Source organism: Saccoglossus kowalevskii, chromosome 9, assembly GCF_978046115.1.
Source record: "Saccoglossus kowalevskii chromosome 9, keSacKowa6.1, whole genome shotgun sequence".
NCBI classification, from domain to species: domain Eukaryota; kingdom Metazoa; phylum Hemichordata; class Enteropneusta; family Harrimaniidae; genus Saccoglossus; species Saccoglossus kowalevskii.
The window spans coordinates 38,706,216-38,731,667 of record NC_140649.1 but is presented as its reverse complement, the minus strand read 5'-3'; the positions used below and the strand labels follow the sequence as shown (position 1 = coordinate 38,731,667).

General features: G+C 37.3%; 1 protein-coding gene across 2 annotated transcripts in view; it reads right to left on the bottom strand.

The window, feature by feature from the left end:
- The window catches only part of LOC100369936 (atrial natriuretic peptide receptor 1-like), a 91,537-nt gene extending 68,298 nt beyond the window's left edge, over positions 1-23,239 (bottom strand). For both annotated transcript variants that reach the window (XM_085503505.1, XM_085503506.1), the window contains exons 1-4: positions 22,767-23,239; positions 22,528-22,627; positions 21,194-21,350; positions 17,758-17,875 (exon numbers count right to left, since the gene is read on the bottom strand). In XM_085503505.1, the coding sequence (XP_085359631.1) occupies positions 17,758-17,875; positions 21,194-21,350; positions 22,528-22,627; positions 22,767-22,838 (447 nt within the window). In that variant the 5' untranslated portion in view covers positions 22,839-23,239. The remainder of the gene's footprint in view (positions 1-17,757; positions 17,876-21,193; positions 21,351-22,527; positions 22,628-22,766) is intronic.
- Between the last annotated feature and the right edge of the window lie 2,213 nt (positions 23,240-25,452).

Below are 25,452 nucleotides of genomic sequence, written 5' to 3'. Positions count from 1 at the left end.
CAAATTCTGATCACAAGGCAAGGTAGAATTGCATGAAAATAGCAAATTCTGATCATAAGGCAATGTAGAATTGCATGAAAATAGCAAATTCTGATCACAAGGCAAAGTAGAATTGCATGAAAATAGCAAATTCTGATCATAAGGCAATGTAGAATTGCATGAAAATAGCAAATTCGGATCACAAGGCAATGTAGAATTGCATGAAAATAGCAAATTCTGATCCCAAGGCAGTGTAGAATTGCATGAAAATAGCAAATTCTGATCACAAGGCAATGTAGAATTGCATGAAAATAGCAAATTCTGATCATAAGGCAATGTAGAATTGCATGAAAATAGCAAATTCTGATCACAAGGCAATGTAGAATTGCATGAAAATAGCAAATTCTGATCATAAGGCAATGTAGAATTGCATGAAAATAGCAAATTCGGATCACAAGGCAATGTAGAATTGCATGAAAATAGCAAATTCTGATCACAAGGCAGTGTAGAATTGCATGAAAATAGCAAATTCTGATCCCAAGGCAGTGTAGAATTGCATGAAAATAGCAAATTCAGATCATAAGGCAATGTAGAATTGCATGAAAATAGCAAATTCTGATCACAAGGCAGTGTAGAATTGCATGAAAATAGCAAATTCTGATCACAAGGCAATGTAGAATTGCATGAAAATAGCAAATTCTGATCACAAGGCAGTGTAGAATTGCATGAAAATAGCAAATTCTGATCACAAGGCAATGTAGAATTGCATGAAAATAGCAAATTCGGATCACAAGGCAGTGTAGAATTGCATGAAAATAGCAAATTCTGATCACAAGGCAGTGTAGAATTGCATGAAAATAGCAAATTCTGATCACAAGGCAGTGTAGAATTGCATGAAAATAGCAAATTCTGATCACAAGGCAATGTAGAATTGCATGAAAATAGCAAATTCGGATCACAAGGCAAGGTAGAATTGCATGAAAATAGCAAATTCTGATCACAAGGCAGTGTAGAATTGCATGAAAATAGCAAATTCGGATCACAAGGCAATGTAGAATTGCATGAAAATAGCAAATTCGGATCCCAAGGCAGTGTAGAATTGCATGAAAATAGCAAATTCGGATCCCAAGGCAGTGTAGAATTGCATGAAAATAGCAAATTCGGATCCCAAGGCAGTGTAGAATTGCATGAAAATAGCAAATTCGGATCACAAGGCAAGGTAGAATTGCATGAAAATAGCAAATTCTGATCACAAGGCAGTGTAGAATTGCATGAAAATAGCAAATTCGCTTCACAAGGCAATGTAGAATTGCATGAAAATAGCAAATTCTGATCACAAGGCAATGTAGAATTGCATGAAAATAGCAAATTCTGATCACAAGGCAATGTAGAATTGCATGAAAATAGCAAATTCGGATCCCAAGGCAGTGTAGAATTGCATGAAAATAGCAAATTCTGATCCCAAGGCAGTGTAGAATTGCATGAAAATAGCAAATTCTGATCCCAAGGCAGTGTAGAATTGCATGAAAATAGCAAATTCGGATCCCAAGGCAGTGTAGAATTGCATGAAAATAGCAAATTTGGATCCCAAGGCAGTGTAGAATTGCATGAATATAGCAAATTCTGATCCCAAGGCAATGTAGAATTGCATGAAAATAGCAAATTCGGATCCCAAGGCAGTGTAGAATTGCATGAAAATAGCAAATTCGGATCCCAAGGCAGTGTAGAATTGCATGAAAATAGCAAATTCTGATCCCAAGGCAGTGTAGAATTGCATGAAAATAGCAAATTCGGATCCCAAGGCAGTGTAGAATTGCATGAAAATAGCAAATTCTGATCCCAAGGCAGTGTAGAATTGCATGAAAATAGCAAATTCGGATCCCAAGGCAGTGTAGAATTGCATGAAAATAGCAAATTCTGATCCCAAGGCAATGTAGAATTGCATGAAAATAGCAAATTCTGATCATAAGGCAGTGTAGAATTGCATGAAAATAGCAAATTCGGATCCCAAGGCAGTGTAGAATTGCATGAAAATAGCAAATTCTGATCACAAGGCAAGGTAGAATTGCATGAAAATAGCAAATTCTGATCATAAGGCAATGTAGAATTGCATGAAAATAGCAAATTCTGATCACAAGGCAAAGTAGAATTGCATGAAAATAGCAAATTCTGATCATAAGGCAATGTAGAATTGCATGAAAATAGCAAATTCGGATCACAAGGCAATGTAGAATTGCATGAAAATAGCAAATTCTGATCCCAAGGCAGTGTAGAATTGCATGAAAATAGCAAATTCTGATCACAAGGCAATGTAGAATTGCATGAAAATAGCAAATTCTGATCATAAGGCAATGTAGAATTGCATGAAAATAGCAAATTCTGATCACAAGGCAATGTAGAATTGCATGAAAATAGCAAATTCTGATCATAAGGCAATGTAGAATTGCATGAAAATAGCAAATTCGGATCACAAGGCAATGTAGAATTGCATGAAAATAGCAAATTCTGATCACAAGGCAGTGTAGAATTGCATGAAAATAGCAAATTCTGATCCCAAGGCAGTGTAGAATTGCATGAAAATAGCAAATTCAGATCATAAGGCAATGTAGAATTGCATGAAAATAGCAAATTCTGATCACAAGGCAGTGTAGAATTGCATGAAAATAGCAAATTCTGATCACAAGGCAATGTAGAATTGCATGAAAATAGCAAATTCTGATCACAAGGCAGTGTAGAATTGCATGAAAATAGCAAATTCTGATCACAAGGCAATGTAGAATTGCATGAAAATAGCAAATTCGGATCACAAGGCAGTGTAGAATTGCATGAAAATAGCAAATTCTGATCACAAGGCAGTGTAGAATTGCATGAAAATAGCAAATTCTGATCACAAGGCAGTGTAGAATTGCATGAAAATAGCAAATTCTGATCACAAGGCAATGTAGAATTGCATGAAAATAGCAAATTCGGATCACAAGGCAAGGTAGAATTGCATGAAAATAGCAAATTCTGATCACAAGGCAGTGTAGAATTGCATGAAAATAGCAAATTCGGATCACAAGGCAATGTAGAATTGCATGAAAATAGCAAATTCTGATCCCAAGGCAGTGTAGAATTGCATGAAAATAGCAAATTCGGATCCCAAGGCAGTGTAGAATTGCATGAAAATAGCAAATTCGGATCCCAAGGCAGTGTAGAATTGCATGAAAATAGCAAATTCGGATCCCAAGGCAGTGTAGAATTGCATGAAAATAGCAAATTCTGATCCCAAGGCAGTGTAGAATTGCATGAAAATAGCAAATTCTGATCCCAAGGCAGTGTAGAATTGCATGAAAATAGCAAATTCGGATCCCAAGGCAGTGTAGAATTGCATGAAAATAGCAAATTCGAATCCCAAGGCAGTGTAGAATTGCATGAAAATAGCAAATTCGGATCCCAAGGCAGTGTAGAATTGCATGAAAATAGCAAATTCGGATCCCAAGGCAGTGTAGAATTGCATGAAAATAGCAAATTCGGATCCCAAGGCAGTGTAGAATTGCATGAAAATAGCAAATTCGGATCCCAAGGCAGTGTAGAATTGCATGAAAATAGCAAATTCGGATCCCAAGGCAGTGTAGAATTGCATGAAAATAGCAAATTCGGATCCCAAGGCAGTGTAGAATTGCATGAAAATAGCAAATTCGGATCCCAAGGCAGTGTAGAATTGCATGAAAATAGCAAATTCGGATCACAAGGCAAGGTAGAATTGCATGAAAATAGCAAATTCTGATCACAAGGCAGTGTAGAATTGCATGAAAATAGCAAATTCGGATCACAAGGCAATGTAGAATTGCATAAAAATAGCAAATTCTGATCACAAGGCAATGTAGAATTGCATGAAAATAGCAAATTCTGATCACAAGGCAATGTAGAATTGCATGAAAATAGCAAATTCTGATCCCAAGGCAGTGTAGAATTGCATGAAAATAGCAAATTCTGATCCCAAGGCAGTGTAGAATTGCATGAAAATAGCAAATTCTGATCCCAAGGCAGTGTAGAATTGCATGAAAATAGCAAATTCTGATCCCAAGGCAGTGTAGAATTGCATGAAAATAGCAAATTCGGATCCCAAGGCAGTGTAGAATTGCATGAAAATAGCAAATTCGGATCCCAAGGCAGTGTAGAATTGCATGAAAATAGCAAATTCTGATCCCAAGGCAGTGTAGAATTGCATGAAAATAGCAAATTCGGATCCCAAGGCAGTGTAGAATTGCATGAAAATAGCAAATTCTGATCCCAAGGCAGTGTAGAATTGCATGAAAATAGCAAATTCGGATCCCAAGGCAGTGTAGAATTGCATGAAAATAGCAAATTCGGATCCCAAGGCAGTGTAGAATTGCATGAAAATAGCAAATTCGGATCCCAAGGCAGTGTAGAATTGCATGAAAATAGCAAATTCGGATCCCAAGGCAGTGTAGAATTGCATGAAAATAGCAAATTCGGATCCCAAGGCAGTGTAGAATTGCATGAAAATAGCAAATTCTGATCCCAAGGCAGTGTAGAATTGCATGAAAATAGCAAATTCGGATCCCAAGGCAGTGTAGAATTGCATGAAAATAGCAAATTCGGATCCCAAGGCAGTGTAGAATTGCATGAAAATAGCAAATTCTGATCCCAAGGCAGTGTAGAATTGCATGAAAATAGCAAATTCGGATCCCAAGGCAGTGTAGAATTGCATGAAAATAGCAAATTCTGATCCCAAGGCAGTGTAGAATTGCATGAAAATAGCAAATTCGGATCCCAAGGCAGTGTAGAATTGCATGAAAATAGCAAATTCTGATCCCAAGGCAGTGTAGAATTGCATGCAAATAGCAAATTCTGATCATAAGGCAGTGTAGAATTGCATGAAAATAGCAAATTCGGATCCCAAGGCAGTGTAGAATTGCATGAAAATAGCAAATTCTGATCACAAGGCAAGGTAGAATTGCATGAAAATAGCAAATTCTGATCACAAGGCAATGTAGAATTGCATGAAAATAGCAAATTCTGATCACAAGGCAAGGTAGATTTGCATGAAAATAGCAAATTCTGATCACAAGGCAATGTAGAATCTGAACTCAAGAAAATGTAAATTTGCTGGAAATTTGTATGTAACTATTGCCTGTTGAGAATTGATCATTAACTTGATCATAGCAGTTAAAATCTTCTGTATCTGACTACTTTTTGTAAATAAATTCGTCACATACGCAGACACCACTGGATTGTTGTGTGGGGCTAGTTTTAGAATGATTTGGCAAAACAAACTGGTCAAATAAACAAGTAGCTATCATTAAAGTTAGAAAAATTGACTCATAAGGTCAGCAGCTGATTTATTCTTAAATAGCTACAAAAGACTATAACTACTGTGTTTATTCACTCATCATTTATTTCCTTAGGCTTTAAAATAACAATCCTCAGTCAGGAAACGTACCTTTCAGAGGTTGCTAAGCAACAAAGTCATAAGAACTAATTTTTCTTCATCCAGTGAGATGTCCCATTGTCATGTGTAGTTGAATGTGCTTCTGCCACTTTTTATTAAAATATAATTAACTATGAATGTTTTTTTATTACTTTTTTTTATTCAATTTTATAAATTCCACCAGATTTAGATAAGTGTTCCTGTATTTTTCAGGTCAACAATACTATTTATTTGCGATTTCAAATCCACTAAATGCGATGAAATGAAGCACAAATGATTAAATATTAAATTGACAATGGAAGCAAGAATGAATCAAATATAAAAAAAAACAGATTCTGTGAAAGTCACTGAATCCTTAGAACTCTAATCAAAGTCACCATGACTCCCTAGGACCCCAGTGTAAGACAGTGACTCTCTAAGACCCCAGTGAAATGAACTGTGACTCCCTAGCACCCCTATGAAAGGTCACTGCGAAATTTTGTCTACACAAATGCCATAAAATTCTGAAATTGCAAAAACATTCTAGCAATGAAAAAAACACAACTTACAGTATGCAGTATAAGAAAACATCCGAGTCGCAAATTACTGAAATTCCATACAAAACACCAAAAGTATTTCACAGTAGTTTGAAATTTGAATCTACATCATACAAATTAATGTACATGTATAATGAACACCAATAGATTAAGATTATATGTGATGTCATAATTTATCACTGGACTATACAGTGAATATTGCTATGTTCACATGGCAGCAATCTATCAGGGCTGAACTACTGCTTCTTCCACCGATTAACAGGAGATTTTCACCAATGCGTTCACACGTTTGGGTTGAAGAAGGACCAAGATCTGCCAGAGTTCGATCAGAACCAAACGTAACAGTGCCTTCAAATACTTAGTATGAAAAAAACATGGCTGAAATTGTATTTAGCTCTACACGGCCATTTTTGCTGTCTCGAGCCATGGGGCTTCGATACAATGCTGTCATATGAACATAGCAATTAAGCAAACAATGTAATCCCTTGCACTCTGTGGAATTGATACCTTTTGGTAAGATTGGCAAAAGAAACTTGTTTTTACTCATAAATTATTGAATAAATCATTTGAGTCTGCTCAATATCTGACTTCCCTTCATTATCATCATTGTTTGACTGATAATAATAATTTTATTAACACTTACACATTCCCCGAAGGGATTGGCAATGGTTACAAATGTTTAAAGCGGGAGGCTCGTCAGCTGCGAACACGCAGGAATTGAGTCCCAAGCAACGATAACAATACATTCTAAAAACGCAAAGGCTTTTGGTTAGACACTTGTTTGTAAACAATGACACGCTATGGCCATCTGACGCATGCGCAGGTGACGAATCCCCCGCTTTAAGAAAGAATAAAAGGTGATACGTCCGTGTCTTCGGTGACATTCCATAAGCTACGCCTAATCTAAACGTTCAACCACGTATTACTGTAATTACGTAATTGCAGATTTTTGCAATTGGCTTCTACACAGACACATGATGGATAAAAATCAAAATCAGCCGGGGAAAAAATATTCATACATAGTCCTGATCTATTTAGCTTGGATTTTCAGCCTCGAGTGAATGTAATTTAAAAAGTAAACGTACATACTTTTCCGAGTTTCAAACAGCATTACTTATTATTCGGTCACAATGCGATACAAACTATGTTATTTTCCTAAATTTACTGTGAAGTATATGTAATTTGTAAACTTCAACTTCCAGCATATATGAGTTGACCGCCATGTTATCCTTTGACCCAATAGGTCAAGAATGCGATTAACCAATCAGAATACCATATGGCATTGTCGACCTTTTCCGACATATTCCGAAAATTAGCGATCGCTAAAAACGCATTGCCGGTTGCGAAATGGGTCGCAGACTGAGTACGATTCGTTGGCATTGATTTCGCTGCATGGTGTTTTTTTTACAGAGTTTCAATTACTTTCATGATGGCAACACATGCGATGTATTTTATCTACTAACTCAGTCGTGTTCAGTTTCTTTGACCATGAAGTATCGCGAATGATGGAATCTATTAATGAAAGATCTGCTACAGTTCCCTCACAAATGAATAGCATACATTGGATTGCAATATGCAGGGAATAAAGCTAGATTATAAAGCAATGTACACATATGCATCAAGAGCAGAGGTTGGTCATTATCTACTACTGCTCAGTGCAAGCTATTAATTACGTGTTGCATATAAGGAACTCTCAGATGATAATCTAACAAAACAGGCATACCTAGAACAAACACAACACAATACTATACAATACAAATAGATAAATGCAATACATATACATACAATATTGGAAGACAAATCATTAAACTTCATAAAAGAAAAAACATACACTATGAAACAAAAAAAATCAAATTAATCAAATTTTAAATACTTCCCTTGAAAATAAATATTCCAATTCCTGGAAAGAAATGATTTTCAAAGCAAACTAAGAACATATGTTAAATTTGAAACAGAATACATCTTTGAGCCATATTTGAATGAACTTGACACTCATAAGAGAAAAATGTTGAAAAAATTTAGAATTAGTAACCATAAATTAGCAATAGAGGAAGGCAGATATTCAATTCCAAGAAAAAAACATATAAACAAAAGAATATGCAATAACTGTGATACAAATTTAATTGAAAATGAAGAACATTTTCTATTGAATTGCCCAAAATATAATACTAGTACACTATATAATATGATATAGGGAAAACTTGACCGAAAAAATGTTGATACTAAAATACACAATTCACATATATATGCTCAATCAAAGATCCCAGCATAATTAAAGAAGTTGCTAATTATAGTATATAAATACTAGTTACGTACTTTTTATAATATTTTTACATATATCTTGTTATAATTTTAACTCTTTTTTGCTGCATTTATCTTATGTAAATCTTTTTACACGGAGGCAATAAAGTTATTATTATTATTGTTGTGAAATATACCCTGCACCAAAACTGTCTGTCAATGTCGGCATAGTCAGATCGTTTAACCTGAGGTTGAACATATACTAGTAATACGCAGGGTATTTGATTTTGACTTTGACGAACTTCCTCACTTTTTTTTCAAAATTAAACTTGACAACACAGAGTATCTCAAATTGAGTGATTTAATATCTTGATAACACTTTTAACAGAGCTGAACTTAATGATATTGCTATTACTGAATGTTTCATGTGTTGATAACAGTCTGGTTACGCCTTTAACTGATACGCAAAAACAACTAAGCCGTCAAAATACGCAATATGTTTAATAAGAATGTCATGCTTTGGGCCTGTCACTTAGGTCATCTACGTTAACAATAATAATGATACAGGAACAAGACGTCACACTGTCTTATACCATTAGATACACCAAAATCAACTCCCCATGTAACACAGGTCAATGATCCGATAATGTAGCCAAGGCAGCCTACACGTTTATCAAGCATTCCCGGCATGTAACAAACAAGTATTCGTATATATACTGCAGGCCCGTAGTTTTTTTTTTTTTGGGGGGGGGGGGTTCGAGGGGTTCGGTTGAACCCCCTAAATTTTGGAAGTGAATCGAAGATTAGAACATAATAAAACGAACAGTATTAATAAAAATAATTATTATCGTTTAAATCACTTGACTAACTAACAGCATAGTATTGAGCATTTTGGTGGAAACGAGCTTTAAATGTCAATCGTGAAGTTACGCCGTCTCAGCTCAACAGCGGCAGCAAATAAAAAAAAGTTGTTATAAATAGGCAAGCTTTTATTCGGTGATTCCGCTATGGTGTAAAACACTGAAACAATAATGTTATGGTAGTCATGTGCTAGCGTTCGCTCAGTTAGTAAACTGTGGGGATCGAACGGGATTGACACAACACGACACTGTACTTTCCTAGTTTGGTTCATTAGTTTTGTTTTTTTCAAGTTAATGATGGCATATATATTGTTTTGTTCTAAGTGTATCAGCCAAATGTTAACTTATTGTATTAGTACGTGTAGCCTCTGTTATTTGACAATAGTGTACAGTTACGGGCTGAACATATCATAAAATAATGCCGATGATTTATCATCACGAGTTGTACAGGTCGAAGAGCTTCTTGCAGCCAACAATTTTCCCCATAGAGTTGCTTCAGCACTGAAACTATGCGACGAATTATATTTTTCAAATATATATTTTTTTATGTCTTAGAAAATTTACTATATATTTAGTGGGTTCATAAAAATGAGATGTAGTCATTGAAGACTCTTGAGACCGCTGCTAAACTGCCACTATATGCATATTATTTTGCCGCCATATAAAAACAAATTTACAGTGAACCAAAAGATTTACATACTGGTAGAAACTTGGTGGTATGCCATTGGGTAGTGCATTTAATTTGTCTGATGCAATCATTGTGCCTGTTATTTCTTATGGTAGCGATATGGGGGTACAAAAATTCGGAAATCGAGAGGGTACAGACAACATTTTGCAGATATCTACTTGGCGTTAATAGTTGTACAAACAATGTAGCGATGTTGGACGAATGTGGAAGGCTGCCATTATGCTGTGGTTATTTCAAGCGTTGTATCTCATATTGGTTAGAATTATTTGAAGTAAAAAGTAGCTGGAACCCCAAAACATGTTATATCATGCTTAAACGATTAGACAAGACGGGCAGACTTACTTGGGAAACCCACATAAAAATCTCCTGTTCAAATATGGTTTCGGCATTGTCTGGTTTGAAAACCAAGTTGGAGATACTGCAGATTTCTTAGAGATATTTACTTCAAAGAATAAACAAATGTTGTCAGCAAGAATGGCATGCCTCAATTTCACAATCCTCCAGGCTTTGTACTTTCGGAAAAATCAAAGTAGTATTATAACCTGGGAGATTTATATAAAATATATACTGACGAGTTTTCGCTGTTTTGGCCATAAACATAATGTTGAATTAGGCAGACACACAACAATACAGTTAGAATAATAAATTTTTAGTTTTTGCAGTGATACGTTTGAATTTAGCATGGTAGAAAATTAAATTAACTTTGTTTTTATATGTCCATTTTATAATGATCTAAGGGCTGATCTTTTGTCAATAACCATATGCAATTATGCAAATACTGACAGTCTGGGCTTACTTCGTCGCAACACAAACTGTCAAGCCATTTATCAACTAGCTCTGTATCAGTTTCAAGCGACGAGATGAATATGAATCCAGCTTAACTTTAATAGTACCATATGTTTACATGGATGTTTTATTGTTTTTAAAACGTGCTATGCACTTTTCTACGCATTACATTTTGTTCGATGGGCTGAGGTCCTGTACAGAAATAAAATTACATAATACTAAATTGACTAATACTAAAATGAATAACTGTAGACAGATTTCGACATAAATCGTATCATTCTTGTGTGCGATAACATATGCAAAAAGCGAAAAAACTCGTGAGTAGCATTCTATCTTAAAATGATTAGAGAATAATGCTAAGATACGTACAGTCTTGTCTTTTTTGTGTACAACATTGTGCCGTAGTGTATCTAGGGTGTGGGTGTGTTTGTCTGTGGGTGGGGAATGGCCCAAAAATAGTACAAAGATGTTATGTGAAGTAACTTAACATTGTAACACAAAGTAAACCGATTGAATTTAAAACCGAGAATATAAAAATATCTGTAACAGAGCTCAAAGACACTTTTTGAATATTATAAAATTCACACGTTTTACGTCAAATATATTAGTGTTGTTTTTGAACCCCCTATTCAAAGTGCTGGCTACGGGCCTGATACTAGAATTTAAAACGAATGTGAAATTAAGTTTATTAACTTACGATTCAGTAATATATTTTCGAGTACTAGTAAACTACTGATAATACTGACTAAGACTAGTTAGGACAGTTGTTTTTAATACTTAGAATAAAAGTCATATATATCCCAGAATCAGGCAGAATTCAGAGAAAAATAGGAACGATGGACAACATAATAAATCCAACAATATCGGTGAAGCATTTTTGAAATAGATGTCATCCATTCCACGTGATTTCTTGGTCTGTAATTCTTAATAGCAGATTCCTTTCTACTGACACATAGTCACTACATGGCCCGCACATTTGTACAGTGCAATTTTGAAATTGACTCTTCCACATCTTTCTTTCACGAAATGTGTAGCGTAATGGCGAAATGACGGTTTATATGCATGACACCACGTGATCATATCGCAATAATTATAGTATATTTAATTTTTAAAAGTTGTTGTCAATTGATAGTGACAACATAATAACCCCTGATTGAAAGCCACTCTAGGTCAAGGGTCAAATGATTACATGTCAGGAATTACTACACATTGACAAAATTAGGTTCTCCCAAGGAGAGATTCTCTCCGTCAGACTTCATGTGTCAAGTTATTATTTCTACAGGGAAGTAGATGGTGAAATAAGACTACATGTACCAGGTAGCTTGGATCAGATAAGGAACATGTCATTATTTCTACAGGGGAGTAGATTGTGAAATCAGACATAACAAAATAAAACAAATATGCACACAACATGAATCCAAAACAAACAAACGCCGGAAAATTCCACCTGCCTTCAACACTTTTGGTTCAATACTTTCACTAGTGTGCTTGTCCTCCAAATGAGTATAGTAACGCTCCCTTGGACCGGCGCGGGCATACTTCGTGCCGAGTTAACATATTGTCTACGTCGACCAATTCGTTAGGCACGGGACCCTTGAGAGTACTTGAAGGTCGAATGGACAAATAAACTTGGAGGAATCACAAATAGAGAAATAATCACCGACATCATAGTAGTCTATTAAAAGTGGGAGAAGTGAAGCGAAAATGATGCCTTTGGCAAGGCCTCTAATCACCCCTTCAGATCACATATCAATGACGCACATATCTGAATGTTTTCGGTATTTTTTTTGAAAATTTGAATATTAATTTTTTATGATGAAATATGTAGAATGTTTAGCAATGACAGCATTATTTTTTAGCACGATACGTTGACGACGACTAATGATACGGAATACAGGGAAAGGCAGTTATTGTGAGATGCAATTTGATGTAATGTGTACGCATTCCGTAAAACAAATTGATGTATTAGACAAGTAATCAGTGTCACTGGTTGTACGGCGATTTGGAGATAATGGAATACTATTCAGGCGTGCATAGACTACTCGGTGTTAAAACACATCCATTTAATTTCCTATGAATGTTAATTCTATGGCCCATCAGTATTCCACGAGAAACCTATTGCTAATTTACTTAGATGTCAAAACATTCCTAATACAGATTGTTTCGGTCTACGTATAGGCACAAGCCCCAAGGTTCATGGACTTGGCATAGGTTAATCCACAGTCCCTCAACACCCTGTTGAAGGACTGTGGTTAATCAAACTAATCATTTGTGAGACGCTGTTCTGCTTATCCCGTAATGTATTCGCCGCTATATACTGCAGCATGGTTACCGTGACAACAGGGATGTCTTCGTCACAGTTATCTAGTATAATAATAGCTGTATATTCCCCTATTATTTATTGCAGTCATGTCTTCGTCGCAGCTATCTAGTGCAGTGACAGATTCGACTGAATAGCGGTTTTATTTTATAGGAACTCAACAACAAATACTCTTAAAAACTGAAGATTGAATACGTTGCCATGGTACACGCCTAGAAATGTTCATGCTCTTACATCTATTGTGTAGGGGTTGTAACAGGTTACAAAGAGGAAACGATGAACTATGACGAAAGCATTTCACCCAGATAACCCGAACATTTCAATTTAATAACTTTAGACAGTCTCATTGTCATCAAGTATTCGTTGATTGCCGACAAACAGACATTCACACCTGAGATGATTGAAGTGTGAATATCGCGTTTCTGATGTATACAGACGAACTCCTTCACGAGAAATTAGGTTAATTATGATAAATGTTTGGTAATTACAGTTATACATCGAATTGCATGCTGGGAACTATTGTACACAACATGTCATGATTAAATGGAATATTTATAACTATGAATAGCATTACATTTTTGTAGGTTGCAACAAAATCAACGAATATACAGCTGTGTGCGCATGGGGCTGTGTAACTGATTTGATTTTCAGACATGTATTCATCAGCGTGTATTTCGATTGATATGATTGTATCAAGGCGGTGAACAGCTAGGAATGGATACAGATGTGTGGTATAGATTACTAAGCCAGGATATTAATATATTTATTTTATAAAGTGTAGAATATTGGCTGATTGTACTATTCCTTCCACAAATAAATACCGAGTAATGACTGGACAAGGTTACGAGATTCCAGTGTAGGATATCGGCTGATAAAATCACATCTTCCTCAATTTTAGACAAATTATACACTAGATTTTCTGCATACTTTCATACTGTGCCCAAGTGCAGCACTATACAAACCGACTATACACGGGGCACCATATCCGGGCATCGTATCCAGGCACCATACGCGGGGCACTATATCCGGGCACCAGACGCAGGGAACTATATCCGGGGCACCATATGCGGGACACCATACGCAGGGAACTATATCCGGGGCATCGTACCCGGGGCACCATATCCAGGCACCATACGCGAGGCACCTTATACAAATATCTTTCTAACACCAATACAATAGACCCGACAGGATTGGCAATATGTGTACGCGGCATAAAGACGTCGTCTCCATACGGCCCCAAAATTGGCGTACTGCCCTTCCGCGTTAATTCACGGAGTCGTCACTTTCAGATAACACCATTTTTTTTAATTATCTCGGGATTGTACTGAATCCCAAAGGAAACAATTAACTTAAAATGAAAACGCCAAAAGGCCATGTTCTCAATTAAAGAAAGTATAGGATATAAACAAAATGTAAAAATAACCACTTTTCATCACTATTCGATAAGCTGATTCGACCAAAATTAGATTATGGCAGTTTACCTGGGGAAGATCAAAGTAATTACAAATCTTCCACAGAAGATGTACATCTAAGCTACTGCCGGTTTATCCAAAAATTGGCATTTACGAAAGACTCGACAAATACCCATTAGATAAACTCTTCAAGAGACACATGATCAAATATTACAATCGCATAATCAATACAAACAATACCCTTCTGAAAGAATCTGCAGATTTAACCAATTAACAGTAAATATTACGAGGAGGTGGACACCAAACTTGCTAATATCACCCAATCAAAAAATATTAACACTGAAAAATTATATCTATGGTGACAATAAGAATAGCATCAGAGAAAACAGAGATGCCAAAACAATATCTAGACTGGAAAAATACCTGATTGATATCGAGAACATCGAATTGACATCAGAGAAAACAGAGATGCCAAAACAATATCTAGACTGGAAAAATACCTGATTGATATCGAGAACATCGAATTGACAGAACAGTTGAGTTAATTGAGACTCGGCAATCACTGTCTCAAAATTGAAATGGAAAGGCATACAAAACCTAAAACTCTGATTGAAAACAGATTTTACGAGTTATACGGTTTACTGTTATTGAAGTTATTGAGACTCATTTCGTAATGTCATGCAAAAGAGATACTTTTCGACAAAAGTAACTCAAATTTCCATCGGTTTGACTAAAAAGAACAAATTCTTCACAATCATGAGTTCATTTCTTAATATCATGTTAGGAAAGTACAAACAAAACACAATAATTAATTAATTTAAATAATCTTCCTTGTTATGTCCAAATGCTATATTCTTCTGAAATATTTCACCTTTACTTCTTATTTTTTATAATGTTATCAATCTTATTGTTGTATTTTGTTTGTCTTATTTTTAGTTTTTGAGACCATACTGCTGTGCCTTTCCGTGTCCGTGTTATGTCAATTAAATGTTATATTGATACTATTATGTTATCTGAGCCCCACTTAACAATGTAGTAGAAGGCCGTGGATTAATATCATCATACTGACTGTAAATCAATCACACGGGATCCTGAACCTGAGCATTGTTTCCCTACAAGGTTCGTGAACTTAAAACTCATTGAAATTGCTCAAACCATCAAAATAGTGAAATTAAATGCCAATGAATATAAATGGTTTTATAGTATTATTCTCACAGGTTTTGTACTAATTTGAGAAAATGCAAATAAACTGCACCACGTGTTCTGTGAACTACTACAAGGGTTCAACAGGTGAAATTCCTATTAGAAGCCGCATCTCTAATAGAAGTTGCATTCATTTTTTTCACTAAAAATTCACCAAATTAGATGATCCAATAGAAACCGCATCTCTTCTGTTGTATTGTACCATTTTAATTGAAGCCGTGGTTCGTAATACAAATTTTACAGTAACCACCAGTCAGTTCTACGCAGCATCGCAAGTGATTTATCAACAACAAATATTATTATTGGTAATACATTTTTAAATTTATTACAACTGTTCTGCAACGCTGTTATTTAGTTGGTACCTTCGATCTCATAAAAACTAATTGAACTTGTTAACACTGTTTAAAAAGAAAACACTAAAAACTATCAACTGTCCACGCAGTTTTGACAACAAAGGTGAAGCTAGCAGACGATGATTTTTCTCAAAGTTGGGATAGCATAACAAAAGCCTAAATCACAGTCCCTTCATCACGTGATCTATGTTTTGAAAGGAAAATGTGAACATGTCTACTTGTATTTAACTGTTATTTTAATGATGTACTGATAAATGTTCTTAGATTCCAGAACATAATTGTCAGTTTCTACGCACATTGCTATGGTAACCAAGGGCAACTAAACTAAACACTTCATTCGCTATCTGTATTCAGGTGCATAAATCACTGCAAGAGAATGGGCCAAAGGATGTGCATTTCAATGACAGTGTTTATCGATGTTTGGTGATTCCTCCAGCAAAATACGTAACGACGGTGAGGAGTGGGTCGCCAGAGTGAGGGTCGGTGTTGAACGGTGACGAAAGGACAATTTTTTTCGTATTGGGAATATAGATGTTCTAGTTGAGGGTGGAATTTCCAGTTATTTTGTTCTGACAACACGTAATATCGACACACCAATGTGCCCAATCCACTATACGTATTCAAGTAGCGATCATAGTACGCACTTAGTATATCGATGTCAGCACATATCGACCCTTTCCGTTACTGCACGGAGCTAAAAGCGATACAACCCACCACCAAACGTTTGTTGTAGTGATAAAAGGACATTTCAAGCCTCTCCGTCACTGGATGGGGCTTAGAACGATACGGTATACCATCGCATGCAGTTTGATGTCGTGATAAATAGTTCTGTTTCCATGCCCATAACCCGGAACTAGATCGATAACGATGCATCAAACCATCCAGCTCATATACGCAGGTACTCTGGATCAATACAGCTATAATCGATACAATGGCTGTGATCTACCTTTTTATAGAAAACCAATAAATCCATGCCATACGCCGTGATAAGTACTAGTATGTAAAAACATAATGACGGGTAATACAAGTCTGTAGATGTTCATAACCAATGACTACCCCGGGTACATTATCTACACCCCGTAATAAAAACAGACCCCCTCCCTGTCCTTACAAAGATGACAAATATACGAGTGTCAGATGTGATAAAAAATAACTAACACGTGGTCATTTGGGCAATGTCATGACCAACATCCCTTGGACAGGCAACAGATAATGATATTGCCCTCACAAGCATGTGTTTCTATTTAAATAGTTGTTTGACTCGACCGGTTAGTGAAATAAACAAGAAATGCAACTATTCACCGATAATGACGCGAGATTATATTAAATATTTTACGTTCCCTGCATCAGTAACTTTTAACAACAGACAGTACCGGTTAGCCATCAAAGAAACAATGCTAAGGTGCAAGGCATACAATAAAAGCAGCCACTATTCATTACAATGTAAAACAGTAATTTAGATTCAAGTGTGATATAAAAATGTGCACAATATATACATGGGCAAGGTCATTTCTATTTTAAACGAGAGAAATTTACCTTCTCCACGGTTCACACGTGACAACATGTATATATTTCACAGTTAATCAAAAATTAACGGTTCCAGACAAGTCATGACGTCATAAATACAAATGTAGTTATTTATTAATGATCAACTGCGAACTAAGTTAAACAAAATTGTGAATTGAATAACGTACACTGAAAAATATCACGTGACACTAAAAGACGTGAACAGTCTATCATCGACGACAACAACTGTTCCACGAACTCGAAGTTGAACATGATAATACAACAGTGTCTCCTATAAGCTTGCTAGTCATAATATGATAGATGTTCAAGGCAAACCTTACATTGTTTTTATATCTACATATATCTAGTTTCCGTTTACACAAGAATATGAAGAACGAGTGGCGAACATCTATTTGAGTAATATGTATACACTTACGCTTTCCTGTGGACAGGAGTGGATATTGATGTGATGTAAACAGCAATTATCCACACCGGCTATGTTGGGTGCAGGACAATCCGTAGTTGCACAGAAATGTTTGGCTTCCGCCCCGGAGCTGTAAACAGAACAGAGTAGAATATTTGTGATCGTAGTTGTTATAACAGGTTGAAGACATGCATTATGTGGTATGTGGGGTATGAGTCAAAACATTTACTGTGTACGTGCATTTTATGAATACACGTATGAACTGTACACTGTATGTCTACCAGGATTACAAACTTCGCCCTCTTTGCATCAACATTCCTAAACACGTGCAATACGATGACACATTCTCGAATCAACGTCCTCGTAAAACATGTTCTGGTTGGCGGTGTATGTATATGTGAGACGGAGCCGAGCACAACAACCATCGCGTCGATGTTCCATGTAAGTCACCGTGACGTGAGTTTAGGTAACTCATTCGTCTATGCTTCGCAACTAATATATTTTTTAAAGATATACTAGTACATATCAATAACATGTATTATTATTATTATTAGTTATTATTATTAATTATTAATTTATTTATTTATTTATTATCGAATATTCATGGGGTGAAACTGATGTGCATTTGATCGGTGTTAACCAATTACGTGATTGAACAATTATGACATCATAGAACATATACGTCATAAGTTCTCTTCTCACATTGGCAACCACCTTTTGGACCAGGGCTATTACTTCGTACATGCACCGTGACATTCATTCTCACACAATACTCAGTTAAAACAACGTCAAGTACAAAATGAATTCAAAGTTAAATTTTGTCGAAAGATTAATACCTTCTTTCACGATTTACAATCTTCACCTACAATTGCTACAACCTACCTCAAAACCCCGCCGTATGTCAAGAATGTTTTTATATTAACTATGGAAATGAATTAGAAGTAATTGGTGATCCATATCTGTACATATTGTTTGTTTCTTTGTGTATTATAATATAATGTCACTTTTTCCATCCTTTCGAGGGATGCATGCAAATAACAAATAATACTTTGATGTCATTTTAATAGAATACCCTGCTTCAACATCGTCAAGTTTTTGTTATTTTTCGATTTCCTTCAAAATTATACATTTTTATTTTTTGGGTCAAGTAAATACGGTCAGGTATGACGTCATATCCAAAGAAAAATCAACAGAAAATGAACTGGTACAACCGCGCATGTTATTGGACAAGCTCAGTTTTCGGATAGTTTCCAGGGTGTACAAGGGGATACATTTAACAATTAAATCTTACTTTCATTGTGTTGGTTTCGTGCGTGGCAAGGTGCACGTAAACAGCTCACATTAGGGCATCATCAGTGATTGGCGGGGGGGGGGGGTTCTGGATCACTATTTTTGTTCAATATCATATGTTCTGACTGTTTCCCTCTAATCGTTTCGGTTAGAAAACCCACAGTTTGAATGGGGCTTTCCCTTCTCGCCACCCACAGATTGCATGGGTTTGTCTCTCCCCGTCACCAACAGATTGCATGGGTTTGTCTCTCCCCGTCACCAACAGATTGCATGGGTTTGTCTCTCCCCGTCACCAACAGATTGCATGGGTTTGTCTCTCCCCGTCACCCACAGATTGCATGGGTTTGTCTCCCCGTCAATAACAGGTTGCATGGGTTTGTCTCTCCCCGTCACCCACAGATTGCATGGGTTTGTCTCCCCGTCAATAACAGGTTGCATGGGGTTGTCTCTCCCCGTCACCAACAGATTGTATGGGTTTGTCCCTTCCCGTCACCAACAGATTGCATGGGTTTGTCTCTCCCCGTCACCAACAGATTGCATGGGTTTGTCCCTTCCCGTCACCAACAGATTGCATGGGTTTGTCTCTCCCCGTCACCAACAGATTGCATGGGTTTGTCTCTCCCCGTCACCAACAGATTGCATGGGTTTGTCTCTCCCCGTCACCAACAGATTGCATGGGTTTGTCTCTCCCCGTCACCCACAGATTGCATGGGTTTGTCTCCCCGTCAATAACAGGTTGCATGGGGTTGTCTCTCCCACCATCCACATATTGCATGGGTTTGTCTCTCCCCGTCACCCACAGATTGCATGGGTTTGTCCCTCCCCGCCACCCACAGATTGCATGGGTCTATCCCTCCCCGCAACCCACAAACTACATGGGGTTGCCCCTCCCCGCCACCGACCCACACATTGCATGTTTGTTTCTCTCCCCGCCACCCACACAGTGCATGGGTTTGTATTTCCCCGCAACCCACAGATTGCATGGGTTTATCCCTCCCCACCACCCACACATTCCATGGGTTTGTCCTTCCCCGCAACCCACAGATTACATGGGTTGTCCTTTCTCGCAACCCACAGATTTCATGTACTTTTCATCCCCGCAACCCTCAGATTACATGGATTGTCCCTCCCCGCCACCATCAGTTGCATGGGTTTGTCCCTTCCCACCACCATCAGTTGCATGGGTTTGTCCCTTCCCACCACAAACAGTTGCATGGGTTTGTCCCTTCCCACCACCAACAGTCGCATGGGTGTGTCCCTTCCCACCACCAACAGAATCAATGGCTCAGCCCTAAGGCTGTTCTCATAGCTTGACATATAAATATACTAGTATTACACTAATGTTAATTTGTAAGATGAACATATAATGACGTACGACGCATACCTGAGTATTTAGTTGCATATCGTAGAGATATTTGTTAGTTGTGGCTTTGATGTGCGAGATTGTGACATGTGTACGAGCCCGTACGTGTAGATCTGAGTAGTTGCTTGCAACCTGCTAATTACCCAGGCTATGTGTCACCAACACACTTACATTATAAGTACATGTTATTTCCTTTAGTTTGGTTTAGAGACCTGTATTATGTGAATCTTATGAAACTCATTTTCCCTGAGATCAACTTATCTAAAGCTATATACTAGTAATAAAATAGTAGTAAAATGTTTTGTACACCGTCTACTGGTATCAGCTGTTCAGTAAATAGGAAAACAAGTTGTGGCTGTTTTTTAGAAGTACAAGTAACAGCGATAACTCCAGAACTTGATACCATTGTTGAGTTTTGGAACTTCTTTAAACAATACATGGCCAATAAACCTGAACCTCGTCCTTGACCCTGACCTTGCAGGACGTTTCCCGTGAGTACATCTCCACCAACTTATAAGTGAAAGTATTGTCTACTGTTATATCATTAAATTACTTTTTGTTTCAATAGAGGCAATTATAAACAACAATTATTTCCTAGACTACCAAACAGGCTTAATTGTTTCCAGTCAATATATTTTTGTTTATACATTTGCTCTTTTTTTGACCTCACGAAACTATAGCTTCACATTTCAGTGGTGAATGTTCGTGGGACAAGCGCGTGACCTGACTACTTTAAAAACTCGGTTCAAACATGGAATTATATGTTGAAATAATAAACACGACACGTATACTTACCTAAAAGGAAATACACTGCCATATTGGACGGCATAGTCCGAGTTATTTAACACCGACCAATCAAAAAAAATGTCATTGGCGTTTATGCGGTAAGAAACGTTAAAACTATCTTCGCTGACTACAGTGTTTGGCACATCAATCCATTCCATTGAGAATCCTGGAAGGGGAAAACATTAAATAAACGAGCTTTGGTTACTCAAAAGAAAATACAGATTTATCGTCCATTTCACGCACTTATCACTGAACGTACTAATAGTATATTACCATAGACCCCATGGCGTCTATATTTTCACATTTGCATTGACGTGTGTGGAAGTTAAACGGTTTGCTTAATTGCTACGCTACGCCTATAGACTGTGAGTGAGGGGTAAAGTTGAAGAAGGCTGGTCTTTCGGACTTGATATCTTAAAATTGGGAAATCAGTCATGCATGAAGCCTTCAATAAATCACGTACGTCAATCTACGTGTGTTCCATCGTATAAAGACTATTTAGTCTCTCATTACATCTATACATATACATATACACGATTCATTGCTTGTTTACGCTCTTTTGCGCAATAAAACATATATTTCACGGGAACACTCTACTGGAACCTGGTCGTAATGGTATAGGTGTGTTCACATGGTATGAGCAATGGCGGTGCGTACGATTGGGGACCCTGGCGGTGTACACGTAAAATATGACCAAGCGTTATAGTATGTACTCGAAATGCACGTCTTGTCGGTTTCGACACTAACACCGACTATAGAACGGACTACACCAGCAAAAGGTGATACGCTGGTCAGAGTTCACTTATCAACATGTTCTCAGTTTTAAATAGAAACTCCAACAGCTGCACAGGGTTTGTGAGTAACACAATAAAAATATGTTAATGATCGGGAATAACCGCCCTTTTACAACCAGCTTTCAGTCCCCCTCCCTCTTCAATCCAGAATCGCAACGCGATAATAAAACCCGACATTGCTACCCGAATACGCAGCAAATAAATCACGTCTGACACTACGGATACAATGCGGGCATTCTCAGCTACTCTTCTAGAAGGAACCGGGGCGATTCTTTGTTGGTACGTGCATATGGGGACGGTTTGTTTTGAATAGCCACTAAACAGGGGGTCGAAGTGTTGTGATTTCAGTACAGTGTAAATGTGCTATTCTTTGTCAAATACTCTACGGCGACTTTCACTTAGCGAAAACAAAGTTTAAAAACCATTTAGTATGAGTTTTGAGGACGTGTTGGTGTAGTTTAATGTCTAACAACAGCTGCATTGTTCAATACAATATTATTAGTCACAATATATTTAATGTTATTTTTTTACAATTAACCTGGACCTCACCTGGACAATCAACCATGTTAGCATCGTCGGGGTTTATCAACGGCCAGCAATGGTAAAGCGTGTTGCCGAGATCATGCCACCCTTGTACTTCGACAAACACCTGGAAATCAAGAACTCCGTAGTAATATGACAGGGAATCAGTGTCATTCAAACACAATACCGTGGTTTGAATTGCTTATAGCGCAATAACATAGCCTGAGTTGCGTTTACGACAATGAGAGTGTTAAAACTTTACTCACCGAGACGAGGATTAGATATACGGCACAAATACGGGGGTATTTCAGACTGGATATGTCTATCGTCACCCACATATTGCTACAACTGAAGTGATTGAGACAAAGCGTCCTATATGATGATGGTATATTGGCTTTGATACAATATGTTGTTGCTGTCAAAATATCCAACACATTTACACATTTGCAAAACTTCCTGGAACACACTGATCCCTGGCATCAGACAATTTCCACGTACATTAAATAAAATATGTCTTGTTTCCCTAGCTGTTATAGTTACAAGCGTCGAATAATCCGTGGCTGGTCCGACAGTTTTACGACGAAAATTATAGGGTGTACAGCGAGATAGCCAAACGGAACGTTAACACACAACGGCGGCGGGCATGCGAGCTACACACACGATTATTTGAGCTTGACAATGCCTCCCTAGACAAAGACATGCGTTTCTTACTTTCTGGAGGTTGTTGGTTGACTGAGTGAGTGAGTGAAAGGTAGAGACACGTGACCATCGCTATGACAACTGTTTACACTGAGGCGTTATTGTCGGGAAGTACATTGTCTGTTGCTTGTAATCAGACCAAAGCCCGGTGTAATTGGACCAATCGAACTCAATCACTGCCGAGCACGAAGGTGATGCCAATGTCTCAGATGTTTTATATCCGATCACAGTGAGGCGTTACAAATACACCATGTCAACTCAACGTAGATGCAGCTATTCATACAGACTCCGACTCACTGAAGGGGATTTGTCAATCTACCTTTACAGTAACAATGACATTTTATTTCACACACAAAGTCTTGAAGAAAAGATCTACTTTTTCCATTCAACATAGGCCGTTTAAACCGTATAGACGAGTCAATGTATACGTCTAGCCACAATTCATCTGTTCAGACGTAGATGCATCATTTCCTGTATTTGCCAGCAGCACCGATCACCAATAACATTCAGTTGGAGCAGGGAGCATTACAGCTCCCTGGTTGGAGGGTACATTAAACTGTTTACGCCCGCTCCCGACTGCGTTTAAACACGAACAGAGGGCGTTATGCATTGTTTAGATGTCTGTCTGCTATGGATTTATGGTTACTGGGCCAAACACGATAGTTTTAAAGCAAGAATGATATTCGGAGGGAAATTTTGTCAATTGAGTAATAATTTCCTTTTCATTGAAACTCGACGGGTTACATACACGACTGAACAATGGCGGTACATTTGTCGTAGATTGATCGTAAATTGTACGATTGTAAGACGCCCAACCTACTAGTATCCTATGTCGATGTTGTCTTGCGTCAACTTGAAAAAGTTCATGTGATGTTCAGAGTTTATACAATTATATTGATTGCTGTTCTATGTATCCAAACAATTGACACAAATGCGTGTTAGCGAATGTTATTGTTTTATAGAGCGAGTGTTGTGTGCTACGAGAACAATGATTTACGAAAAAGCGCAATTCAATGAAAATATTGAACATACAGTTTTAAACAATCCACAATCTCATCCATATTTCAGGGTTCTGCGTTCCGTGGCCAATTCCATAAGGACAAACAAGAGATTCTTATTTTGAATGATGGGGGCGCTGTACACAATTTTACGGACTACAAGTGTCACTTATCTAGTATTAGCCAATAATCAAATGACATGCCGAGTTCACTGAGTACCCTTCCCCTGAGAACCACTGCGTGTGTCTCAATTTGTCCTGATTAAAATAATAATGTTTATGGAAGAGTGGAGACAGGGTCGGTTCAGTACATCTAAACACCACATCCACCTGTTTACGTGCAATACAACATGAATGTCTCATTAAACATACAGAGAATCTATTGTGAAAAACGCATTTAAGGTTACTTGGGTAGCCGCATTGTATCTGACCATCGATGCGAAATTCAGTGTGGCCAATAACATCGATTTCTAATACAATGTAAACAATAGGCCCCACGTCTATGTTAGTCTTCGATAGATTTAGGAATATTTAGACATTTAGAAAAGCCGGGGTTTGGAACATTTCAAATTATCCAAACCCTGGACTCTTTCTTTTATTCATGCATACATGCTGGTTCAAACAAAGTGCACAGTGTTTGAGAGTGATGAACAATCACACTGTCAAAACTGATCAACATGCATGAAACCACAGTCCCTCAACAAGTTGAGGGACTGTGATGAAACACACAAGTCTGTGGAAATTTGATTTAAAAAAATAGTCCAGATTCAATACCAGTTAATACTTTCGAATCGGTATATCCATGGTCTGAATGGTTAGGATCCTTTGGTGAGTTCTATCTCGGGCCGCCAACCTTCTAAAGTTATTTTCGTGAGAAGAATTACACTTACGCAAATGCCTTTTAGCGTTCATGAATTTAAGAAGATATATAAAACCCTTCCTACCAAGCCCTTGATTAGATTGATATAATGCACTAGATGGTACTCACGATGTGACAAGTCGCGGACACTTTAAACACTCGGGTATATTGCCTTCAAAGTACAAACATTTATAAATTAGACATTGTTGCTTATAAAATGTGTTATTTCAAATTAACATGTATACATTAATTTGTTGTCTCTTGGAATCTTCAAGGGATTTCGTATAATCGAAGGTATTCTTTTTATCTTTTATTTCAGTGCAATCCTTGAGTGAAACGAACTATCGTAATTTCAAATACTTAGGAAAAGTTGTCTGTATGAATAGGTGCACAACCT